A 12,404-nucleotide genomic window follows, 5' to 3' on the forward strand; every position below is an offset into this window, starting at 1 on the left:
TTGGGTTGAGGTTGGGGATATGGTTAGATTTAGGGTTACCTTAGGAGCAGGGCTGATAGCCAGAGTGTTCTCTGCCAGCTTCTCCACTAAGGGGTTAACAGGTTCTGTTTCGGGGGGGTGGGTGGCCCTCCAGTAGGCCTCTAGGTAGTCTGCTATGTGCTCACAGGCATCACTCAGCTGGTTCTCATCCAAGATTACGTCATACATCTCCTGCAGGTCAGACAGGGTATTAGTGTCATTCAGACTGAATCCATGTCACTGCTGCTTTACCAGTCCCCTTGGATACCAGTTACTTCAAATAACACTATCTGATAATCAAATCAAGCACATCTATGATTAGGAGCATGATTTAGACAGGATGGAAAGAAAGAACGTAATCTCAGATAACCAGGACAGATTCAGCATGGAGAGGCATAGACCAGGGTTATACAGACCGATACAGGAGGATACAGACAGATAGGAGGAGAAGGGTGCTACAGATTGATACAGGGTGATTAAAAATTATACAGCGTGATACTGACTGCTAGTATGATACAGACTGATGCAGACTGATACAGGGTGATACAGACTGATACAGACTGCTAGTATGATACAGACTGCTAGTATGATACAGGGTGATACAGACTGGTACAAGGTGATACAGACTGATACAGGGTGATACAAACTGCTAGTATGATACAGACTGATACAGACTGATACAGGGTGATACAGACTGGTACAGGGTGATACAGACTGATACAGACTGATACAGACTGATACAGACTGATACAGACTGCTAGTATGATACAGGGTGATACAGACTGATACAGGGTGATACAGACTGCTAGTATGATACAGGGTGATACAGACTGATACAGGGTGATACAGACTGGTACAGGGTGATACAGACTGGTACAGGGTGATACAGACTGATACAGACTGATACAGACTGGTACAGGGTGATACAGACTGGTACAGACTGATACAGACTGGTACAGGGTGATACAGACTGGTACAGGGTGATACAGACTGATACAGACTGATACAGACTGGTACAGGGTGATACAGACCGGTACAGACTGATACAGACTGATACAGACTGATACAGACTGATACAGACTGATACAGACTGCTAGTATGATACAGGGTGATACAGACTGATACAGGGTGATACAGACTGCTAGTATGATACAGGGTGATACAGACTGATACAGGGTGATACAGACTGGTACAGGGTGATACAGACTGGTACAGGGTGATACAGACTGATACAGACTGATACAGACTGCTAGTATGATACAGGGTGATACAGACTGATACAGGGTGATACAGACTGGTACAGGGTGATACAGACTGATACAGACTGCTAGTATGATACAGGGTGATACAGGGTGATACAGACTGATACAGACTGATAGAGGGTGATACAGACTTATACAGACTGATAGAGGTGGGATACAGACTTATACAGATGGATACAGGGTGCTATAGGCTGATACGAACTGGTACATATTGATGTAGGGGGATACAGACTGATACAGACTGATACAGACTGCTAGTATGATACAGGGGGATACAGACTGGTACAGACTGATACAGGGTGATACAGACTGGTACAGGGTGATGCAGACTGATACAGACTGCTAGTATGATACAGGGGGATACAGACTGATACAGGGTGATACAGACTGATGCAGACTGCTAGTATGATACAGACTGATACAGGGTGATAGAGACTGATATAACTGATTCCAGAACTGAAAGATTCCAAAAAGCGGCCAACTCTTTCAGGTCCGGTACCATTGTTGGGCCGCGGGTTTCAAAGGCTACTGGCATTACACACCTGTAACTCTGTTGCAATCCCTTTTATAGATAACTTTGACACCTTCTGGAAACAGTGGATCCTGGCCGATATGAGAGGGAGAAGTGAACCGTGTGAATAGCAGGGTCCATCTGGCTTGCCTGGAGTTAAGGTGTTTGGCGATGTGGAGATACTCCAAGTTTTTGCGGTCGGTCCACACAATGAACGGATGTTCTGCCCCTTCCATCCAGTGCCTCCATTCCTCCAAATCCATCTTCACTGCAAGAAGCTCACAATTCCCCACATCATAGTTTTTCTCCTTGGCATTGAGGCGGTGGGAGAAGAAGACACAGGGATGAAGCTTCAGGTCCAGGGAAGAACGCTGGGACAGGACCGCCCCCACTCCTACATCAGAAGCATCGGCCTCCACCACAAACTGACAGGAAGGGTCAGGATGAACCAAGATGGGAGCTGTGGTGAAGCTGAGTTACTGAGGGGCTGTGAGGTTACCACCATGGTAGGCTGCCTCCCAGACAACCCGCCAACGTTTGGACCCCCTCCATAAGGCCACGAAGCAGTTCCTTGTGTCTACCTTTGGTGGCTCCTTGGGAGGAGATGGCGTTGCGCAGCTGGCCCGGGTCTGATGGGTCAGTCATGGCCAGTTCGTACTATCACGTTTCAGGTAAGACCCAGATGCAGACAACGTTGAAGTAACAACAGTTTATTAATCCAACAGGGGCAGGCAAAAGACAGGTCAAGGGCAGGCAGGGGTCAGTCATCCAGATAGTCAGCCATACCCATATTCTCCTTCCCCTAAATCAAAACCTGATTTTTAAGTCCATATAATCCGAAGTTCCATATTGCTTAAATAAAAAAAGATGAGTTAATCTTACCCATTTTTTCATTACCATAAATCCAACCTTATTTTAAGTGCACATAGTCCACGGATTCCATACTGCATGAATAAAAAATGAATTATATACATGTTTTAAACAAATGAATCCATAATTATACTGTGTAATGCAATGCAAATGCACTGTATATCGGGGAGTACTTCAGCAGGAGGTAGCTATCACTCACAGCCACATTGTAATCTTAGAGTCCCGGAACATTTGGTTATTTACATACAATTTATCGCCCACGAGACAAACATTCTGCTTCTCTGCTCAGATCCTTTAGAAAGTGGGGTACAGGGCACGCCGTCTCTCATTTTTAAAGGGGAATTTGCTCATTAATAGAGAACGGTGTGTTCTTCAGTTCCCTACCCTGTTGTAACAATGCATTTTGTAGTGAGTTAGCACTGCTCCGATTGGACGGGGCCTTCCCTCCACTCTGCCACCGAGAAAACGGTGAGCCCTTTGAAAAACTGTTCATCCGTCATCTTGAGATTACGTTTCATGAACACCTTTACTTTTTCCTCCGTTGAATGATAGTTTTCCTTTATTCCCATTCTAAAAATATTATTCTTCATACTTCTGCACTTTAGATCAAGTAATTCAGCTTTCATTATGACAACTCAGCGACACAATGGTAGGGTTTAACTGAGCTGGGCTTGGATCATTGAAATGCGTGGACAGAGTCCAGGAGCTAATATTATTCGGATGGACTCCATCAATTCCTGTAGATCATCTTCTGTTTCCAAAAGGTGTCAAAGTTATCTATAAAAGTAATTCCAACAAAGCTACAGTAATCTTTTAGCCAAGTGTGGAATGCCAGCAGCCTGCTGCATCTTTCAAACCCGCGGCCCAATGATGGTACCGGACCAGTAATAATTCCCCCTTTTTGGAATCTTTCAGTTCTAGAATCAGTTCTTTAATATCCAATTTCAGAAGTAATGATGTTTGAACCCACGTGGACTACAACAGCAGAATGGTTGGAAGCAGTAATGTCCTGCACTCGTGCTCCAGGACCGAGGTTTTCCACCAAGAACCAGGATGTTTCTTATCATCAAACTGCCGATGACGACAGCCGGTGCAACTGCTGAGGAGGTTTGGCTGTTCTTTCGCAATCCCCTCAAGGACCAAAGGGTGGTGGGGCCCGAGAGCCAGCTGCAGTATCCATTGTGGATGATGAACAGGCGGGAGTCTCAGACAGCCTCACGGTCTGATGAGGGTATGAGCCCTGAGGATAGGAACCCGAGTTAGAAGCCACCAGAGAGGAAGACAGAACAGAGGAACTTCCGGATCCAATCTTGAATCAAAAGCCTCCAGAGCCTCTGGATCCAGTGCAGCAAAGTTGTTTCTAGTGTCTGTCCAGTCCAGGCTTAACATCTCCAAGGAGGCCCCTTTTGCCAGAGGACACTGTTTTTGATTTCCATGGCAAGTGACATAGCTCCATGGCTGGTTTATAGGATCAAGAACAGGAACTTCCACCAAGTCATCCAGGAGCATTTACATTTTATTTGTATTTTTTTTAACTTAGCAGACACTCTTATCCAGAGCAACGTACAATAGCAAGTGAATACATTTTCATACGTTTTTCTTATCATACTGGTCCCCTGTGGGAATCAAACCCACAACTCTGGTATTGCAAGCACCAGCCACACGGGACCAGGATTCCACCAGCATCCCACCAACTCCATTCTCCAGGCAAGGGGGAGACCCCTTCTGGCAGGGGTCCCTGCAGAGTACCGGCCAGTCGGCTGGGGAGAGCCGCCACGGCGGTGACACTTCTACCAGGCCAGAGCGGCGTCCGGCTACTGCGTTGGAAGAGAAAGAAACAGTAGGTGGGCATGGATTCCCCAGTAGCTTGTGTAGGATTCCCCAGTAGCTTGTGTGGGATTCCCCAGTAGCTTGTGTAGGATTCCCCAGTAGCTTGTGTAGGATTCCCCAGTAGCTTGTGTGGGATTCCCCAGTAGCTTGTGTAGGATTCCCCAGTAGCTTGTGTGGGATTCCCCAGTAGCTTGTGTAGGATTCCCCAGTAGCTTGTGTGGGATTCCCCAGTAGCTTGTGTAGGATTCCCCAGTAGGTTGTGTGGGATTCCCCAGTAGCTTGTGTGGGATTCCCCAGTAGCTTGTGTAGGATTCCCCAGTAGGTTGTGTAGGTTTGCTACCTGTTTGCTAAGAGTAGGCACTTTTCCCCTGTAGTCCTCTGCAAGCAAATAGTCGCTACATTGAAAGTCTGGGCGGTCCACATTGTCCCGGAATAAAGCAACGATGTGTATGGCATTGTGTCGGCGAGCGGTTTGCTGATGTCAACGTTGTGAACAGAGTGCCCCATGGTGGCGGTGGGGTTATGGAATGTATAAGGTATAAGCTACGAACAATGAACACAATTACATTTTTATCGATGTCAATTTGAATGCACAGAGATGCCGTGATGAGATCCTGAGGCCCATTGTCATGCCATTCATCATCCGCCGCCATCACCTCATGTTTCAGCATGAACGGCGCCATGTCGCAAGGATCTGTCCACTTCCTGGAAGCTGAAAATGTCCCAGTTCTTCCATGGCCTGCATAGAGCCTGATAAACTCTATGCAAATGAGATGTGTTGTGCTGCATGAGGCAAATAGTGGTCACACCAGAAACTGACTGGTTTTCCCCTACCTTTTTATTAAGGTACAGTATCAAATGCATATCTATATTCCCAGTCATGTGAAATCCATAGATTAGGGCCTAATGAATTTATTTCAATTGACTGATTTCATTACATGATCTGTAACTCAGTAAAATCTTAGAAATTGTTGCATGTTGCATTTATATTTTTGTTCAGTATATATAAAGAGTAAAAAGGAATTGGTTCCAATACTGACCCCTGCGGTCCACATTGTGTAACATCCAGGACGTTACACTTGACACCTTTAGAAATCACACAATGTATCCTGTCTGACAGATCATTCTCAAACCACTTGCAAGAAGCCTGCTCCAGGTGTATTTCAATCAACCTTTGAATGACAAAGTAATGGTCAAAAGTGTGTCCAGGTTAAAAACCAGACTGCATTGCTTGCTGTTTGGGGTTTTAGGCTGGGTTTCTGTATAAGCACTTTGTGACATCTGCTGATTTAAAAAGTTATTGTTTGGTTATTGGTTATTGTTATTACGGTTAGGTTAGGGTTATTATGGTTAGGGTTATTGTTATTACGGTTAGGTTAGGGTTTGGGTTAGGGTTATTGTTATTACGGTTAGGTTAGGGTTATTATGGTTAGGGTTATTGTTATTACGGTTAGGTTAGGGTTTGGGTTAGGGTTATTGTTATTACGGTTAGGTTAGGGTTTGGGTTAGGGTTAGGGTTAGGGTTATTGTTATTACGGTTAGGTTAGGGTTATGGTTATTATGGTTAGGTTTGGGTTATGGTTATTATGGTAGGGTTATGGTTATTACGGTTAGGTTAGGGTTATGGTTATTATGGTTAGGGTTAAGGTTACTCTCAACATGGGACACTGGGACAGTTAGGGGAGGGTAAGCTTTGGGTTAGGGTTATTATGGTAGGGTTATGGTTGTTGTGATTAGGTTACTCTCACCGTTGGGCACTGGGCCAGCTTGTCTGCAGCCACCATCTGGACATTGAGATGCTTGGTCTGAGACTTGCCCCTGGTCTTGATCAGCCTTGATAACACCTGGAAAACAGAAGACAAGAGGTAGAGAGGAAGAGCAGAAGAGACCAAGGGTGAAATTAACATATACATCCTATCTTTAATGTATAGAACCTTTACTACCCCAGCCGTATTTGTATTTCTATTCATTATGGATCGCTATTCTTCCTGGGGTTCAGCAAAAATTAAGGCAGTTTATACAATTTTAAAACATTACAATAAATTCAGACTGTGTGACCTAAGGCCCCCACTCCACCACTACCACATAAATACAGTACAAAATCCATGTGTACATATGTGTATAGTGCTTATGCTATCGTGTGTGTGTGTGTGTATGTGTATGTGTGTATGTGTGTATGTGTGTGTGTGTGTGTGTGTGTGTGTGTGTGTGTATGTGTGTATGTGTGTGTGTGTGTGTGTGTCTGCCTATGTTGGTGTTGCTTCACAGTCCCCACTGCTCCATAAGCAGGTTAAGGGGCAGCAGGTAGCCTAGCGTTGTTGCCCCACCCGGCCAGGTTGTGACTAGGGTGGGCATTCTAGTTTCTTTATTTCTATGTTTTCTATTTCTTTGTGTTTGGCCGGGTGTGGTTCTCAATCAGAGGCAGCTGTCTATCGTTGTCTCTGATTGGGAATCATACTTAGGTATCCCTTTTTCCCACCTGTCTTTGTGGGAAGTTGCCTTTGTTTAGGGCACAACGCCTTTAGCTTCACGGTTTGTTTTTGTTTCTTGTTTTGTTCGGCGTCTTTTCTAATAAATAAGAGAAAATGTACGCTTACAACGCTGCACCTTGGTCCTCTTCTTTTAACGGCTGTGACAGGAAGGTTTTAATTGCCATAGTGGATACAACATCACTTAGTCAGCGTATACGTCAAAGTTACTGTCTGAGGCTACCCGTACCATATCCCACTTCACGTGATCGAAACAATCTTGAAGCATGGAATCCGATTGGTCAGACTAGCATTGAATAGACCTGAGCACAGGCGTTTCCTGTTTTAGTTTCTGTCTATAGGCTGGGAGCAACAAAATGGTGTCACGTGTGCTCCCTCTCCGGCCTCTAGGTCACCAGGCTGCTCGTTAGGGCGCACACCTGTCACCAGCATTACGCAAATAATGACACTCACCTGGACTCCATCACCTCCTTGATTACCTGCCCTTTATTTGTATGTATTCACTCCCTGAACATGCTTCCCGATTCTCAGCGCACATCGTTATAAATGGAGTCATGGTCATTGATAAGTCATTGTCTCAACGCAGCCTTATAATGCTGTGAAAGGATCCAGGATCCTACACGATTTGGGTGGATCATCCTCCTTATAAAACGTGTTTTGTTCCCAAAAGGTATTGAAATTTTCAACATTTACTCCCATTGAACTGCAATTATCACGTAGCAGTTGTGAAGAGAAAGAATCCTGCTAAAGCGCTCAATGCCACGATTCAGAGACACGATTCAGAGACGACACAGGGCCAGATATGATCAGAGAGGACACAGGGCCAGATATGATCAGAGAGGACACAGGGCCAGATATGATCAGAGAGGGTACAGGGCCAGATATGATCAGAGAGGACACAGGGCCAGATATGATCAGAGAGGACACAGGGCCAGATATGATCAGAGAGGGCACAGGGCCAGATATGATCAGAGAGGGTACAGGGCCAGATATGATCAGAGAGGACACAGGGCCAGATATGATCAGAGAGGACACAGGGCCAGATATGATCAGAGAGGGTACAGGGCCAGATATGATCAGAGAGGACACAGGGCCAGATATGATCAGAGAGGACACAGGGCCAGATATGATCAGAGAGGGCACAGGGCCAGATATGATCAGAGAGGGCACAGGGCCAGGTATGATCAGAGAGGGCACAGGGCCAGATATGATCAGAGAGGACACAGGGCCAGATATGATCAGAGAGGACACAGGGCCAGATTTGATCAGAGAGGACACAGGGCCAGATATGATCAGAGAGGACACAGGGCCAGATATGATCAGAGAGGGCACAGGGCCAGATATGATCAGAGAGGGCACAGGGCCAGATATGATCAGAGAGGGCACAGGGCCAGATATGATCAGAGAGGGCACAGGGCCAGATATGATCAGAGAGGACACAGGGCCAGATATGATCAGAGAGGACACAGGGCCAGATATGATCAGAGAGGGCACAGGGCCAGATATGATCAGAGAGGGCACAGGGCCAGATATGATCAGAGAGGGCACAGGGCCAGATATGATCAGAGAGGGCACAGGGCCAGATATGATCAGAGAGGGCACAGGGCCAGATATGATCAGAGAGGACACAGGGCACAGGGCCAGATATGATCAGAGAGGGCACAGGGCCAGGTATGATCAGAGAGGACACAGGGCCAGATATGATCAGAGAGGGCACAGGGCCAGATATGATCAGAGAGGGCACAGGGCCAGATATGATCAGAGAGGACACAGGGCCAGATATGATCAGAGAGGACACAGGGCCAGATATGATCAGAGAGGGCACAGGGCCAGATATGATCAGAGAGGGCACAGGGCCAGATATGATCAGAGAGGACACAGGGCACAGGGCCAGATATGATCAGAGAGGGCACAGGGCCAGGTATGATCAGAGAGGGCACAGGGCCAGGTATGATCAGAGAGGGCACAGGGCCAGATATGATCAGAGAGGGCACAGGGCCAGATATGATCAGAGAGGACAAAGGGCACAGGGCCAGATATGATCAGAGAGGGCACAGGGCCAGGTATGATCAGGGAGGGCACAGGGCCAGATATGATCAGAGAGGGCACAGGGCCAGGTATGATCAGAGAGGGCACAGGGCCAGATATGATCAGAGAGGACACAGGGCCAGATATGATCAGAGAGGGCACAGGGCCAGATATGATCAGAGAGGACACAGGGCACAGGGCCAGATATGATCAGAGAGGGCACAGGGCCAGGTATGATCAGAGAGGGCACAGGGCCAGGTATGATCAGAGAGGGCACAGGGCCAGATATGATCAGAGAGGGCACAGGGCCAGATATGATCAGAGAGGACAAAGGGCACAGGGCCAGATATGATCAGAGAGGGCACAGGGCCAGGTATGATCAGAGAGGGCACAGGGCCAGATATGATCAGAGAGGGCACAGGGCCAGGTATGATCAGAGAGGGCACAGGGCCAGGTATGATGGGTCTTTTATTAATGTCTAGCAGAGTCAATCAGCTCTTTGAAATCCAGTTTCAACTGTTCAGCACTGCCCTCATAATGTCATTAAAACCCACATGGACTATGATAGAATCGATTTCCATGTCCTGATGTAGAACATTCAGGAGCAGCTTAGTAATGCAATTTACTCGAGCTCCGGGATAGGACATTGTTTTTGCACCGGGAACGGTCACATTTCTTACCATGGAGCTTCCCAGAATCACGGCTGGCGAGAAGGACGAGGAAATCCGCCAACTCCGACGCTTCCCAGGAGAACCCTTTATGGACAGGCGTAAGGCACTACAACTTGAACCCGTTGCTCCCGACGCCTGTGGCCTCCAACAGATGGAGAAGCCCCAATTGATCCAGAGCAGGGACGGAAGGTTGTCGACATCAACTTCGTAGTTGTAGGCACTGCGATCGCAGATACAGGCACCCCCAGCGACAAAGGCACAGGAAGATCAGGCTCCAGGACGACAAAACTATTCGCTGTTTGTTCAGCTCTCCGGGCCTCTCGTTGGGAGTGTAGATTGCTTTGCGGGAAGTCTCTTTGGCTTCCACGGCTCGTGACATGCGACCATTGTTGATTGTCTTGCTCCTCTTGCTGAGCTCCTTCTACTCTGCTATCAGATGGGGGAGCTCCGGGCATAACCGGCCAGTTGGATAACAACAAACGACAAGGCGGAGATGCATCCAACAAGAGCGAACGCCGTCCAGCCACCAGCGTAGAAAATTTAAACATTCCACTCTGAGTTTTCCCCAGTTTCTTACGTAGGCTGGCAATCTGCGTTATCAATGAAGCCACCCCAAGCCTATAATCCTCGGCAAGTAAATAATTGCCGCAATGGAACTCCGAGTGGTCCGGTTTCTCCCGAAACAAAGCCTAATAGATACAGCTCCTACAGCGCTGGAACCATTCATTTATTTCTCCAGACAGAGGGCTCCATTACAAAACTCATCTAGTACCAACTACGTTAGCTTGATGGCTAACAGCTTAGCGTCTCAGTCAAGCAGGCTTACACCTGTCTGTTCGCGGAATCCATGCAAAAACAACATCTGTATTCGTATTTAATGAATATCGGTTTTGTTTCAATCAAAAATATCAAACCGAGTGTTTACCAGCATACAATGTTCAGCTGCGCATTCTGATGACGTGGATTGAATCGTTGCATGAAAGAACAGGACCAAAGCGCAGCGTGGTAAGCGTACATTTTCCCTTTATTTAAAATGATGCCAACAAAACAATAAACCATACAAAAACGACCGTGAAGCTTAAGGGCTATAGTGCCACAAACAAATACAACTACCCACCACGAAAGGAGGACAAAGGGCTACCTAAAATGGTTCCCAATCGGAGACAACGATAGATAGCTGTCCCTGACTGAGAACCATACCCGGCCAAAACATAGAACCACAAAATCATAGAAAACAAAACATAGAATGCCCACCCCAAATCACACCCTGACCAAACCAAATAGAAACATAAAAAGGCTCTCTAAGGTCAGGGCGTGACAGTTGCAGTGTTCTAGCGTTGGGGCTGTGTGTGATGCTGTATGGAGTTTGTGTAGAACCTTTAGGAGGTTGCCGTTTTAGAAACTTTACTAACCCAGCTGTGAGCAACCTTTACTAACCCAGCTGCATCAAACTTTTTACGAAACTAGCTGTGTAGAACCTTTACTAACCAAGATGTCAGGAACCTTTACTAACCCAGCTGTATTGAAAATGTATAAACCCAGCAGTATAGAATAATTTACTAACCCAGCTGTGTAGAACCTTTGCTAACCCAACTGTCAGGAACCTTTACTAACCCAGCTCTCAGGAACCTTTACTAACCCAGCGTCAGGAACCTTTACTAACCCAGCTGTGAGGAACCTTTACTAACCCAGCTGTGAGGAACCTTTACTAACCCAGCTGTCAGGAACCTTTACTAACCCAGCTGTCAGGAACCTTTACTAACCCAGCTGTCAGGAACCTTTACTAACCCAGCTGTCAGGAACCTTTACTAACCCAGCTGTCAGGAACCTTTACTAACCCAGCTATGAAGACCTTTACTAACCCAGCTGTCAGGAACCTTTACTAACCCAGCTGTGAGGAACCTTTACTAACCTAGCTGTGAGGAACCTTTACTAACCCATCTGTGAGGAACCTTTACTAACCCAGCTGTGAGTAACATTTACTAACCCAGCTGTGAGTAACCTTTACTAACCCAGCTGTGAGGAACCTTTACTAACCCAGCTGTGAGTAACCTTTACTAACCCATCTGTGAGGAACCTTTACTAACCCAGCTGTGAGTAACCTTTACTAACCCAGCTGTGAGTAACCTTTACTAACCCAGCTGTCAGGAACCTTTACTAACCCAGCTGTGAGTAACCTTTACTAACCCAGCTGTCAGGAACCTTTACTAACACAGCTGTCAGGAACCTTTACTAATCCAGCTGTCAGGAACCTTTACTAACCCAGCTGTCAGGAACCTTTACTAACCCAGCTATGAAGACCTTTACTAACCCAGCTGTGAGTAACCTTTACTAACCCAGCTGTCAGGAACCTTTACTTACCCAGCTGTGAAGACCTTTACTAACCCAGCTATGAAGACATTTACTAACCCAGCTGAGTAACCTTTACTAACCCAGCTGTCAGGAACCTTTACTTACCCAGCTGTGAAGACCTTTACTAACCCAGCTATGAAGACATTTACTAACCCAGCTGTGAGTAACCTTTACTAACCCAGCTGTGAGGAACCTTTACTAACCCAGCTGTGAGTAACCTTTACTAACCCAGCTGTGAGTAACCTTTACTAACCCAGCTGTCAGGAACCTTTACTAACCCAGCTGTCAGGAACCTTTACTAACCCAGCTGTCAGGAACCTTTACTAACCCAGCTGTCAGGAACCTTTACTAACCCAGCTGTCAGGAACCTTTA

General features: G+C 46.6%; 1 protein-coding gene across 1 annotated transcript in view; it reads right to left on the reverse strand.

Annotated features, from left to right (window-relative positions):
* The window catches only part of cacnb2b (calcium channel, voltage-dependent, beta 2b), a 148,159-nt gene that overhangs the window by 16,441 nt on the left and 119,314 nt on the right, over positions 1-12,404 (reverse strand). Inside the window, exons 12-13 of the mRNA XM_055884262.1 lie at positions 6,240-6,335; positions 40-210 (exon numbers count right to left, since the gene is read on the reverse strand). Coding sequence (XP_055740237.1) covers positions 40-210; positions 6,240-6,335 — 267 coding nt within the window. The remainder of the gene's footprint in view (positions 1-39; positions 211-6,239; positions 6,336-12,404) is intronic.

Source organism: Salvelinus fontinalis, chromosome 26 (assembly GCF_029448725.1).
Source record: "Salvelinus fontinalis isolate EN_2023a chromosome 26, ASM2944872v1, whole genome shotgun sequence".
Taxonomy (NCBI): domain Eukaryota; kingdom Metazoa; phylum Chordata; class Actinopteri; order Salmoniformes; family Salmonidae; genus Salvelinus; species Salvelinus fontinalis.